Raw genomic sequence first — 14,554 nt, 5'->3', positions numbered from 1 at the left:
TACCTTTAAATGGCAAGCTAGTTAATGAACTAGCCTGATGTCAGTGTTCTTGTGACCTAGGTGATCTAATGCAAAGTGGGAGGGTCAGATAAATGACATCTGTATCAGACTATTGTGACAGTTTAGAAAATTAAAGTGGGTTCAGGTTCTTCTTGAGATAAGAGTTTATTCCATAGCTAACCTCACAAACCATTTCATGCTGAATGGATACTGCAACTATTTGCTCACCCTCAAGACCATTTTGTATCAATGCTAATTTTGTCGGTTTTTTTCCCATCGTCTTTATATTTTCAACCAAACATGATATAGTATTTTATCAACATTTTTTCATAAATTAAGATCCACAGTAAGCACCTGTTATAGAGCACAGTCAAGTTTGTTGAGCAATTTCTTCTTTAAAAATATTGAAGATCTCTACTTGATTGACATACTTGAAAATTGTTTTTAGAAGTTTCCCCACCAGCAATATTGAACTGAGTAGCTGCTTTATTAAGACTGTCCCAAACCCTACATTTCACCATGAATTTTGCAGATCTTTAATTATGGTCCTTAATGGACCTCTCTACTCTTCTGACAACTCATTTACTGTTAATACTCATTTCAAAAGCCCTTGGATTTCCTTTTAGATTAAATATGATTTTATACTCAAACACAAAATTTATATTGTCAGCATATTTTTAATTTAGTTCTCATCTTTATTTTCCTTTGTATTCAGCTTGATTTTTCCTTGTATTATCGAGCTGTCATTTTCTACCTTTTAACTTTTTTCCTATCATTGTTAACAATGACAGAACTAGCCCATCAAAAAGCACCATCATAAATTGATTAATAAGAAATGTTGGAGGCCACATCCATGGAAAGAGAAACAGTGCTAACATTTCAGGTCATCTTAGCCTATTAAGTATTTCCAGCAATTTGTTGCTATTTTAGATTTCTATCATCTGCAGTTTTTTATAATAAATACATGAACCATTGGGTGACGAGTGTTATCATAGGGAAGTATAATTCAGCTTTACAATATAGCTTCTTCACTTTAATGTCACCTCCAAACCAAGAATTTTACCTTGTCTGTTAGGAAAGAATTATATTCATTAATAGAGCCACCTTCCTCATGGAGAAATACCTCTACCTCTACCTGCCATTAAACAAAGAGGATATCAAAAGTCTCGTGATTCCCTGGATCCACATTTATTCTGCTACCCACTTATGTTGGGCTTTTCTTTGTCTAATGAATCTTTGATAAAGTTAAATTAACAATTTTTAAAAACTCAGTAATGTTCTCAGTGTCCTTGAAGGGGACACAATAGGAATGGCTGAATTTTTTTTAATGCATTTTATGGATGATCTTACATGAATGGTGGAAAAAAATATAAAGAGGTGTATTTCAGCATTGCACCTTCAGTTTAGACATTTTCTAACTATCCTTGATCAAAAGTATGAATACAAACGTATTCAGTCTTATCATGAATGGCTGGCATTTTAGCGTATGGTTGGCACAGTAATTGTAAACATAGCAGTTAGTGCAACACTATTACAGCACCAGCGACCCAAGTTCAAATCTGGCTCTATCTGAAAGGAGTTTGTACGTTCTCCATGTGTTTATGTGGGTTTCCTCTGGATGCTATACTTTTCTCCTACCCTTCAAAATGTAAAGGGGTTGTAGGTAAAATTGGTGGCCAGAAGGGCCTGTTACCGTGCTATATGTCTAAATTAAATCATAAGGCACTGAAATGTTAATTTTAACTACAGATAAAGAAAGACCAAGGTAGAAATTCAAGTTAGCATTTGATTACGAAAAATAGCCAAACTAAAACAAACTGTATTTAAACAAATAAAGACATTTACTTTCTTTAAACATTTTGACTAAAATCATGTACCTTTGCCTGTACAAAAGCACTGTTGCCATTGTACACAGAATGTACAATTACACAAATGGACTTAAATTTGTAGTTAAAAGCAATAATTTTTTGAATGCTCAAAAATATGGAATATACATTTATCAATGCTGCATTAAGACAACTGTGTATGCATTAGAATCTGTAACAAAAATATTTTTCTTGCTGGGATCTTGGTCATCATGCCTTGTTAACATAAGCACAATGTAAAAGCAGGATTTTGTGTTCAGTTTTCAAGCAAATGAAATAATTTACAACAAGGAGAAAACTAACACTAAACAATACACAAGTGGAGAGAGAAACAATTTCATCTTGAAGGACTAATACAAAATAGCCATTGATTCAATTTCCCCAGTCAAGACACTTTACCAATTATATTCTTCCCACTCCCAGACTTCAATGATGTAAGACAGCATTAAATAGAGATCAGTGGGTATATTACTTAACACTGTACACTTGATTACAAATATAGAAACATATATATATATATCTGATGTGCATTACATCTTTAAAATGATAATTTCCATACAGTGATATAATGTTCCATGCTATTAGATTTAACTGTACAGAGTGCAAAATGAGCTGCAGTAAATTTAGTGTACGTGTTGCTCATGGTTACTACAGAAACCAAACTGTATATTGCAACAGCTGCAGAATTAGAATCCAACATCAGCTTAGATGAACAGAGATTTGTTCCAGTCATTAAAAATAGATCCATTTCAATGTTTCAAAAGTGCAGATACAATCAGAATACATTTGTGTTATCCCTCTTATTTCCTCTAAAAAAGGCGCCTTCTGGGTTAGGGAGTGGAATTTAGAAGGTCCAGTAAAATCTTTGAAATATGTGGTGGCCGAGTTGGAACTTGATCAAGTAAGCTTTGGCCCATTTGTTCAAAGAGAACTTTTGCCAATTTAGCTGCAGCAATACGAATGTTTCCACCACTACCAGGAAGTGAACCACTGTTTGTCATGTTCCCTAGAAGATGCCACAAAACTGGTAAAACCTTCTGCTCGACAATTTGAGGTTTCCGTATATATAGATCTGGTACCAGATCTGAAATGGAACAATGAGCAAATCTGTTATTATAAGATTGAACTTTGAAGTCAATGCATCTACTTATTTGTTACATTCAGTAAGGCATTCATTTTATTTTTTAAAATTATTGTTCGAAGGATATGGACTTCACCAGCATTCACAATCTATCCTTAATTGGTCCCTAAACACTGAGGCAACATATTTCACATATAAGCCTGACGAGGTAAAGATCAGGAAAAGAAATCTATCAAGAGTGATAAAGGCAATCATGAATCAGATGGATGTTTCCTATTACTGATCGTAATTTTTTATTTCATATTTAATTACCTAATTTAAATTCCCCAGTTTAGGATTGGGATTTCAATTTGCATCTCTCGATCTGTTGTCCAGGTTTTTTGTGACTTAACCACTGTATTATATCATTAACTTGGTCAAATTCGTCTGCCCCTTTTCTAAGAGTAAATGCATATGGGGAAGACAAGCCATGCAGGGGTGGGCTACAGGTCAAGTTGAGACGCCGGGACCTGAGGCTTCCACTCCCAACCATCCTCCGGGCCAACATGCAATCCTTGGAGAACAAACTTGATAAACTCCAAGCCAGACTTCAACATCAGAGAGTCACCAGGGAGTGCTGTGTGATGTGCTTTACAGAAACATGGCTAAATGTGGACATTCCAGACACGGCGCTGCAGCCCAAGGGCTACACCCTCCACTGCAGTGACTGGAAAAACCAGGGGAGACAGCATTTGTGTCATTATTAATTTATCATGGTGCTCAAATGTGATGGTCATGTCCCAGTCCTGCTCTCTCAACCTTGAACATCTGGCGATCATGCCGCCAATTCTACCTGCTGAGGAAGTTCACTGCTGCCATCCTGGTTGCAGTGTACATTCCGCCCCAGGCTAACATCAGGCTGGCACTGGAGGGACTGAGCACTATGATTAACAGCCATGAGACAGTACATCCTGATCCCTTCCCGATCATTACGGGGGACCTCAATCAGGTCAACCTGAAGAAGACTCTGACAAACTACAACCAATAAACATAGAAACATAGAAGATAGGAGCAGGAGTAGGTCATTCGACCCTTTAAGCCTGCTCCGCCATTCAACGAGATCATGGCTGATCTTAAAGTTCAGTACCCCGTCCCCACCTTCTCTCCGTAACCTTTAATACCCTTATACTGAAGAAATAGATCTAATTCCCTCTTAAATATACTTAATGAACCTGCCTCTACTGCCCTCTGTGGCAATGAATTCCACAGATTCACCACCCTCTGGGTAAAGAAATTCCTCCTCATCTCGGTCCTAAATGGTTTGCCTATTATCCTCAAACCATGGCCCCGGGTTCTGGATTTTCCCATCATTGGAAACATCCCATCTGCATCCATTCTGTCCAATCCTGCCAGAATTTTATAGGTCTCTATGAGATCCCCTCTCAATCTTCTAAACTCCAGCGAGTACAATCCCAATTTGCGCAATCTTTCCTCATAAGTCATTCCTGCCATTCCAGGTATCAGCCTGGTGAATCGCCTCTGCACTCCCTCCATTGCAAGAACATCCTTCCTTAGATCAGGTGACCAAAACTGCACACAATACTCCAGGTGGGGTCTCACCAAGGCCCTGTACAGCTGCAGTAAGGTATCCTTGTTCCTTTACTCAAACCCTCTTGATATGAAGGCCAACATACCATTTGCCTTTTTAACCGCCTGCTGTATCTGCATGCTCGCCTTCAGAGACTGATGTACAAGTACCCCTAGGTCTCTCTGCACTTCCCCATCTCTTAATCTATTTCCATTCAAATAGTAATCTGCCCTCCGGTTTGTATTACCAAAGTGGATAACCTCACATTTATCCACATTGTAGTGCATTTGCCATGTATCTGCCCAGTCAGCTTCCTGACCCCCTCTTCCATGCACACAACCCCTCCTAGCTTAGTGTCGTCTGCAAATTTGGAGATATTACATCCAATCCCCTCATCCAGATCATTAATGTAAATTGTGAACAGCTGGGGTCCCAGTACAGATCCCTGTGGCACCCCACTGGTCACCGCCTGCCACTCAGAAAACGAGCCATTTATCCCAACTCTCTGTCTTCTACCTGCCAGCCAGTTCTCAATCCACATCAATACTTTGCCCCCAATCCCATGAACCTTGATTTTGGAAGCCACTTGCGAGACCAGGGGAACTAACACATTCGACCTCTGCTACACCACCATGAAGAACGCATACCAAGTCATACTACAACTGCACTTTGTCAAGTCTAATCACCTGATTGTACTTCTACTCCCAGGGTAGAAGCAGACACTGAAGACCACAGCACAGTGGTGAAGACAGCGAAAGTATGACGGAGCATCTGCAGGACCACTGAATCAGTGGATTGGAACATAGTCAAGAACTCATCCACAGAGTTGAATGAATATGCAACAGGACCTGCATGGATGAGTGTGTACCCATGTGCACATACTGGATGTTCCCCAACCAGAAGCCCTGGATGAATCACAGAATTCACAACCTGCTGAGGGCAAGAACAAGGGTGATTAAGGCCAGGAATTACTAAGTCTAGGTATGACCAGCTGAAGAGCATCTCTGAAGCAAAGTGGCAATTCTGGAGAAAGCTAGAAACAGAGATAGATACATGCCAACTATGGCATGCAGCCCGGTTTGAGAAGAAGAACAGTGCCTACTAGAACTCCTGAAAAGGGTGAGACCCTGAGATATCCATCTCTGAGTGTGACGTCAGAACATCATTCAAGAGGGTAAACTCTTGCAAGGTGTCAGGTCTTGACAGCGTACCTGGCAGGATACTGAAAATCTGCGCCAACCAACTAGCTGGAGTCTTCACAGACATTTTAAACCTCTCTTTGCTGCAGTCACCTGCTTAAAAAGGGCATCAATCATCCCAGTACCCAAGAAGAGTAGTGTGTGCTGCCTCAACGACTACTGCCCAGTAGCACCAACTTCTACTGTGATTAAATGCTTTGAGAGGCTGATCATAGCCAGAATTAACACATATCCAAGCACAGATCTAGTACCCGCTGCAATTTTCCTTTCGTCACAATCGCTTCACAGCAGATGCAATATCGCTGGCTCTCCACTCAGCTCTGGATCACCTCAAAAACAGTTATTCGTACATACGGCTACTCTTCATCGACTACAGCTCTGCCTTCATGTTGAATGCAATCACAAAGAAGGCTCACCAGCAGCTATACTTTGTAAGGTGTTTGAGGAGATTCAGTATGTCACCGAAGACTCTTGTAAACTTCTACAGGGATACTGTGGAGAGAATTCTGGCTGGTTCCATCACTGTCTGGTATGGAGGTGCCAACTCTCAGGACAAGAATAAACTCCAGAGGGTTGTTAACACAGCCTATAACATCACAGGCACCAGACTTCACTCCATTGAGCACATATACATGAGGGAGTGTCTTAAAAAAGTAGCTTCTATCTTCAAAGACCCCCACCACTGAGGCCATGCCCTTTTCACTCTACTACCATCAGGGAAAAGGTACAGGACAACTTTTTCCCCATTGCCACCAGATTCCTGAATAATCAATAACCAAAGACACACCTTTTCTTTTTGTGCACTATTATTTTTATTTTTTTTTAAATTGTAATGTTGTAAGATGGTTACAATATGAATATTTGATGCTGCCAGAAAACACCGAATTTCATGACTTGTTCATGACAATAAATTCTGCTATTGTCGTGATATGTAATTACACCACTAGGTCACCAGGGGTTATCCCGGTGACCTTGTATATAAAGCAGTCCAGAGCTACAGTCTAGCCTTCCAGGTTCGTCTTTCAGAGACAAGACCTCTTAGTGCACATATTAGTTTATTAAAGCTGTCTTATACTCGCACTACTGGTGTGGCTATTGTCAGTACAGCTATCACAGATTATGCATTAAATCATAGAATACCATGAACTGCACAAGAAGATTGCACATCCATAGTAGATTCCATAGTAACAGGATAGATAGAAAAGGTGGATCAGATAAAATATGGAATTCTTTGCTCTACCAACCCACCTTCACCTTATCTTTTTAGTTTATAAAGGAAGTCCATTTTATTACTGCCATTGAATATCCATTACATCTCCTAAAGATAGTTGTTGAGGAGCAAAGAGAATAGCACGAGAAATTGCATGTGTTAATATACAGAATTAGATCTATACTTCTTTATTGCAGTGTCTCTTTCAATCTAATGAATGGTAATTAAAGAGAAATATGCCTCACCTGCAAGCTTCTCACTCATGTCTTGTTTGGCTTTTCCATTCAAGAATTGAGCCTTGTTGCAGAAATGTTGAAGTAGCAGTAAATTATCTGAATACAAATTAAAATAAATACAAATTAAATCAAATTATTTAAAGAAAGGACTTTAAATTATATTATGCCCTTCACATTATAATTATAATTAGATTGAAATATAAACAAACCAGACCTGCAAAAGCTGGAAAAAAAAGTACAAAAGAAAATGTTGGAAATAGCAATTAGTAAGTTAGGATTCTATTCTGTTCTTTGAATTCCTCAATCTCTGCTGCACCTGTTTCCAGAATGAAGGCCTTCCATTCCAGGACATCTGAGTTCTGCTTTAGAAAACGTGACTTCGATTACTGCCATTAATTCAGCCCTCACATGCATTTCCTCATTTCTCTCGCATCAGCCCTGGCTCTTACCCCCACCCTCATCTGCACACCAGACATGCACATTTGCCACCCCACCAGCCACTGCATCCAACAAATTATTGCCCATAATTTCCACCTCCTACGAGATCCCACCACCACATACATTTAACCTCCCTGGAGAAATCACTCCCTCCTCGACTCATTCCTTCCTGCCAATTGTTCCCTTGGTACCAACCCCAGAATTGCAATACTTGCACTTGCATCTCTTCCCTCACCATTATTTGACGACCCAAACAATCTTTTTTTTCCCAAAAATAAACTCTATTCACAATAAACAAGGTAGAATCATGGAAAGTCTTTTTGCATCCTTAGTGTCATATTCATACATTTCATTACATTATGTTGTTACATTAATTCTCTAATTTGCTCTGGAACACAGTTCCCATTGTGGCCTTTTGTAGTTTCTTCCTTTCTGTTGTTTGAGGATCTCTTAATGTTTAGTAGTGGGAGGCTCTGGACTGTGCCGCCCCTCCCCCCAACCCCACCAACACTCCAACAAAGAGTCCTACCAAGTGAAGAAAGTTTTCACTTGTGAATCTGTAGGGGCCATTTATTGCATCTGGTACTCTCAATGCGATTTAAAAATGCTAAATTAAATTAGCTAAAATTAAGGAAAATGAAGAAACTATATTTCAAGATATGATCAAGTTCACCTAATGAAAATGTTACTGAGTCTTTTAATATATTCTTCATTTTTTATTTCAAGGCTGAGTAATAACACAGAATGTTCTGTCAATGGATGTATTCTTTTAAATTATAATAGTTAAGCTCTCAACAGAATGTACTTTATGTATTCTTTGCAGGATTTTATAAAACACAAATTGCACGATGAGTGATAGATAATAATAGACTGTCCAGTGCAGATGAGTTTCTTTAAATTCTTCAAAAAATTTATTCAAGCTGTTATTACTCAACTTTGTGGCTGGCTCAAAGCCCGAAGATGAAATTGAAGGCTATTGGTACGTTTCTTATATATTCAACGTACAATTTCAGATGTATTCAGCTGAACTTCAGCCAAATTCAACGTGCTGGAGGAGCTCAGCAGGTCAAGCAGCGTCAGTGGAAGAAAAACAAGTGTCAATGTTTCGAGCCAAAACTCTTTATCAGGACTATATTTTCATTGGATGGAAATAAATAAAAAAATTTGATAGACTTTAAAATAAAAACAGAAATTGTTTGAAAGAAACTTCAGATAACTCACTTACTCTTTGTCTGGATCAAAACAGACTGTTTTGTATACCTTCCCTCCCCCCCCCCCCCCTTTCTTTTATATGTATAGTCTGGCAAGCTGGGCATGTCCTAGTATACAGACTATATAACTTTATAACATTGCAACATATTACACAGCAAAGCAGCTTAATTACTCTCAACAACTATATTACCTTATCAGATAATTTCCCTTTGTTTCACGCATTGACCTTTCCTGCCTTCTCTGTTACCAAGGCTGGTTACCTTCAATCTTTCTCATTTCTGATAACAGGTCTAAGACTGAAACTTTCACTGTTTCTCATAGACAGTTAATGCATACTGGAAACATGTTCAAAAGAACTAATTCATTTTATTGCAATAGAACACCGTTCACCTTCACATATATTCTCTGCACATACTTGGAGACAGATAGATATCTTCAACAAACACAATTTTAATTACAGGACAGACTTCCTAACAAAAATATTAATTCTACCTACCTATATGTTGAATAAGAGTATGAATGACATTGATAGCAGCATTGTAAATCCCAAGATTCTTAGAATTCAGATTATTGTCTACAATAGCAGGAATAAGTATATTCAAAACTTGTGCTAGATTATTCTTCAGTAATGGGATGATTTTCTGCATGGCCTCTAAAGCCATTTGATTCACCTTGCTGTTGAAATCATGCAGTCGAGGTTTGAAGGCATCAAATATCTAGAATGGAAAGGTGTACACATCACTTTATATCAACATTTTAAAATCATGTATAGTAAGAAGCAAGCACTGGTGAGAAATGGATCTGGTTTCACATTCAGGGAGTCACAGGCCAGGTATAATGTAGTTTTTATATGATAATGCTGCTTCCACATAACTGAAACAGAACTACATTTGAAATATATGTACTTTATACAATGTATATGTCAATCAACTTATCATTAATCAGATAGATAACTCATGACCTCCTCAGAAAAGAGGTGGAAAATCTCATAAAATGGTGCTAGAATAATAACTTTAATCAACATGGACAAGGAGATGATTGTGGAACAATCTGAGCTACACATTTATAGCTCAGTAGTGGAGAGTCTCCATCCATGGGCTGGCACATCCATCAATCAGGACCACGGTCTGGTTGGTGGCCAGCAAGTACACGTGGGATTGGTTGAGGACACAAGTCAGTGGGTGGGCCAAGACCCTTACCAGTCTCACAGGGTTTCTGCCTCCTGTTCCCAGAGGTTGATTGTTTCACCCGGTGGCCAGAAGCATTCCCCCTGGCCGACACATCCACTGGGTTCTGTGCCAAGGCATTTGTTTCGTCCTTGGTAACAAGTTTCGGGCTACCATGCCACATAACCTCTAACAGAGGCGCACAATTTACCTCCAGCCTGTGGACCAACGTTGCCAACCTGAGAGGCACTCAGCTACACCACATGACAGCATATCACCCACAGTCTAACAGGCTGGTTGAGAACTTCCACAGGCACCTCAAGGCTGCCCTTATGACCAGACTCAAGGGCCCCAACTGGGTGGATGAATTGCCATGGGCACTGCTGGGGATTCATACAGCCCAGAAGGAAGACCTCCTCACATCCTCCGCTGAGTTCGTCTACGGAACTCCACTCATGGTCCCCAGGGATTTTGTCCCACCAGCCAGAGGTCAACAGGAGGATACAACCACCTTCCTGGACAGGCTGCGGGAAAAGGTCAGTAACCTGGCTCCGATCCTACCCTCCAGACACAGGCAAGCCAAGTTCAACACCCCTAAAGAACTCTAAGACTTTATGTGTTCATGTACAGAGGGCCACACCGTCTACAGCTACAAAAGCCCTACAAAGGCCCCTTCCGAGTCATCCAGAACAACTGGGCCACCTTCGAACTGGACATCAGTGGCAAACCAGAGGTCTTCACTGCAGACAGGATCAAGCTGGCAAATACGGACCCAACACAACCCGTGGATATGCCAGCACCTCGATGCAGAGGCAGACCACCAAAGACATTAGGGACTGTATCCAAGGACACTGAACTGTAGCACCAGTTCTGGGGAGGGGGAGGGGGTCATGTGGTGGCTCAACACCACGGAGATCGAGCCGGCACATTGTGCGCCATGTGTAGAAGTAAACAGCAGCGCAACACACCGTAACACGTCCCTTAACACAGTGAACCGGTGCGGTTGAAAGCTGTAACAGTACAAGACCAGCAGCCCAAAAATGGTGCTGGCCAAGCTGCCCAGCTAATAGATCAATAACAGGCTGGTAATACAAGAAGGGTATTCACATGCAAAATGTTCCCACCTGCTACTGTTATTCAAGCAGCTGATGTCAGCCAATCAAACAAATGGCGGGTACTCCAACTGTATAAAAGGAGTCTTTCCAGCCTCAATAAATCTCAGAGTGGGTGTGTTTCTTTGTAGTAGTCGGTTACAAACTACATATTGTAATAACATAATCAGAATGTATATAAAGAACGGGTTAATTGTACCAAATGGTGGTGACATAATGGAAAAATGTAACAGAATCGACTGAAGTGAAGGTCAAGGAATCATTCATGCTACATATCACCCAAGAGTGAAACAAGAAATGTAAGAGGACTGAAAAAAGAAAATAAAATGAAATAAATTGCCAACAAACTCGAATAGTAGCCAAAGCAAACACACCACACTTGTGTGGAAGCACAGGAGAAAAAAAGCATCATCACTGGGAATTATTGCGTACGCAGCTCTGCTCTGTTACATGGATAGTAGTGGAGGAGGTGATGGGGGGGTGGGAGAGGGTAAGTGAGGGGTCTTTGCACTACACACATTGAGCAAAGTGAGATTTTATTACATCAAAGACAAGAACGACCAGACTGAGAAGAGGGAGGGGTTAGCCTGAAAAAGATTAGGAATTGGTAGCCCCAAAATCCTGCGAGGGAGACCTCAAGTTCTGATAGGGTCAGCGGCCCTACACCATAACCATGGTACTAATAGCTCAGCATCTCCTCCCATTTAAATATTATCTGCTGCAAGATATATAGAGAGAGTCAAATCTGTCCTCTCTCCCTCCCAATCACAATTTGACTACGATCTGAGAGGTATTCAGACTCTACATCAGCATTGTTGTGGCCACAGAAAAGTAGCATATCCAAGATCAGAATAGAGATATCTCATACACACAGGAAGGAGTTGACCACAAAACAAAAATGAAATGGTAATGGTGGGATTCAAGGACCTGACACAAACTTGTATGAAGAAAGAAATATAACTATTCCTGGAGTTCTGGCTCATTTAGTTTACTACCATTGAAAATGAAAATTCTGAAAATATTGATCTCCGCAAAATAAACAGCACATGATTTTTTTAATATCCAGTTTTCGCTGCAAGTTTAAAATTCTTAAGGAGAAACTTCTTTACCCACTGAGTACAATTTGGAAAAGTTATTCAGACTACCAGCATAGACTTGTTTATTAAAGGATTTGACCACATTGCTCAGCACTTTCGCCTTCAAACACCTCATTGCTAGAAAGTATCAATCCATTCAAAAGATTGGTCTGGTTCTTGCTTATTTCAAAGTTTTCTATATTCTACTAAATACCCTCTGACCATGGTTTTTTTCCTCCCTAATATGTTCACACTCACTATTAATAAAGCTGGCCCGTGAATCTAGTCTCCTGTCTAGTAGTTTTTGAATCTGCAGATATTGTACAAGATTTCTAATCAATGACCTCCAATGTTCAAAAACATTCACAACTATTATGACATTTATATACTGTTCTTAATAACATTCTGGCAGTACCTCAATATTTATGGACATAACTTTTAAAACAGTTAATTTAGGCTAAATTTATTTGTAAAATTCACTATTCATGGGTGTCTATGGAACATATCCTTCACAATTATTGATGGATATGTAACAAATACCACAAGCCAGTTAATATTTTGGCTTTAAATGAAAGTTCCCTATAAAATAACATTTATTTAAAAAAAATTAAATTTAAAAGTTGACAATGATCCAGAATTCATTAATACCTCAATTGTTCATTTATCACAGAGATCTGAATAATGATTACCTCTACATTACCTTAACAATGTTAAGTATAACAAGTTCCTTGTTTTTTTGACAATCTGTTAATAATTGTTCAATCCCACGGCTACGATCACGAAAGTCTTTTGCATTCAAAAGGCCAGTTATTTCCTTCAGGTACTCTGCATTTTCCATCAGGTTTCGTGGAGATGGTTTCCATGTATAATCACGTAAATTCACCACTGCTTCTGTGATATCCCTGTAACAAATTCAAATCTATAATTATACAAATACAATTTGACGGCAGTTTTTGGTTAAAAACATTAAGAAACTTATGTTTTCAAATAAAAGATGCATCATATAGAAAAGGTGTGCTTTCCCAAAAAGCAACTGGATTTTTTATTGTCTATATTAATTTGATACTGAAAACAGATTATTTCCCTTTTCAGTGCTGTAATTGTTATGTTATGTTATGTTGTGTTAATACAACCTTCAGTCAATTATAAGCATGACATTTCCTGTTACTACTAAATTCATGAGTGATGACTAATCAAGAAATGTAACAGAAGTTCAGGTAGAGCTGGAACAAGGATTGAAGATTAACTCACAATCTCAAAAAAATCATAAAACCAATTGGAAAATAGCTTTGGAAATTTTTTCAATTTCACCCTGAGAGATACCATTACCTCTATATCCTAATAATATGTTTCATGTGCATTATAGCAGTATGCCAAGCTGAAGTTTAACAATTTTTTAAATTCTAATGCCAATAATAAAAATTGTACTGAATTATATATCATTTGTTTTTGGATTAAGTTTAGAACAAAACAAAACAAATTTGAATCAGCAGCTTTTTTTTAGAAGTTGCAAAGAAATGAGCCTGTCTGGAGTTAACTTTCACACTTTCTGTCATTTGATCTCAAATAAGCACAGTTAACTGAAAGAACATGTCAAATTTTAAGCACCATGTTCTCTGATAACTATAAAAACCTAATTAATGTAATTCAAATACAATGTAGAGGATCCAGAAGGACTGGATTCATATTTTACAAAATAAGTCATTATAACCTGATTATACCTCCTTCCTTTAAGTGTGTGACGTAAAGATTCAAACCAATTTCACTTTCTTCTTCATTTGTTCTAATAATGCCATCTTCCTTAACTGTACTACAACTGTGCTTTCTTTTATCGATAAATTGTGGATTTCCCCCACCAGCGAGTTGTTTGATTTCCTCTTTTCAGCATCCAGAACTAGGGTAGAATTTCTTTGTGCCCAGTGCCCACCATCAGAGGTGGAGAAGGTGAGCAAATTTAAATTCCTTATGCCCAGTGTCCACCAGAGGTGGAGAGGATGAACAACTTTAAATTCCTGAGAGTCACTACCTCAGAGGGTCATACCAATGTCATAGTGAAGAAAGCATGTCAGCACCTCAACTACCTCAGGAGTTTCCGGAGGTTTGGTATGTTGTTAGAAACCTTGGCAAACTTCATCAGATGCGTAATGGAAAGTATGCTGACCGGCTTCAAAGTAGCCTGGTATGGGGCACTAATATTTCTGAGCGAAAGCCCTGCAAAAGATAGTGGACATATCCCAGTACATCACAGGAGAAACTTTCCCCACCATTGAGAACATCTACATGGAATGCTGCCAACGGACAGCAGCAGCAATCATCAAGGATCCACACCACCCAGGATATGCTCTGTTCTCGGTGCCATCAGGAAAGAGGTATAGATGCCACAGGACTCGTA

General features: G+C 39.2%; 1 protein-coding gene across 3 annotated transcripts in view; it reads right to left on the bottom strand.

Annotated features, from left to right (window-relative positions):
- Positions 1–1,818: 1,818 nt before the first annotated feature.
- Positions 1,819–14,554, bottom strand: part of LOC138753395 (TOG array regulator of axonemal microtubules protein 1) — an 87,982-nt gene continuing 75,246 nt past the window's right edge. For all 3 annotated transcript variants that reach the window (XM_069916335.1, XM_069916337.1, XM_069916336.1), the window contains 4 exons: positions 12,863–13,064; positions 9,305–9,524; positions 7,168–7,254; positions 1,819–2,949 (listed from right to left, as the gene is read on the bottom strand). In XM_069916335.1, coding sequence (XP_069772436.1) covers positions 2,696–2,949; positions 7,168–7,254; positions 9,305–9,524; positions 12,863–13,064 — 763 coding nt within the window. In that variant the 3' untranslated portion in view covers positions 1,819–2,695. The remainder of the gene's footprint in view (positions 2,950–7,167; positions 7,255–9,304; positions 9,525–12,862; positions 13,065–14,554) is intronic.

Source organism: Narcine bancroftii, chromosome 2 (genome assembly GCF_036971445.1).
Source record: "Narcine bancroftii isolate sNarBan1 chromosome 2, sNarBan1.hap1, whole genome shotgun sequence".
Lineage (NCBI taxonomy): Eukaryota > Metazoa > Chordata > Chondrichthyes > Torpediniformes > Narcinidae > Narcine > Narcine bancroftii.
This window is presented reverse-complemented; position numbering and strand designations above follow the sequence as displayed.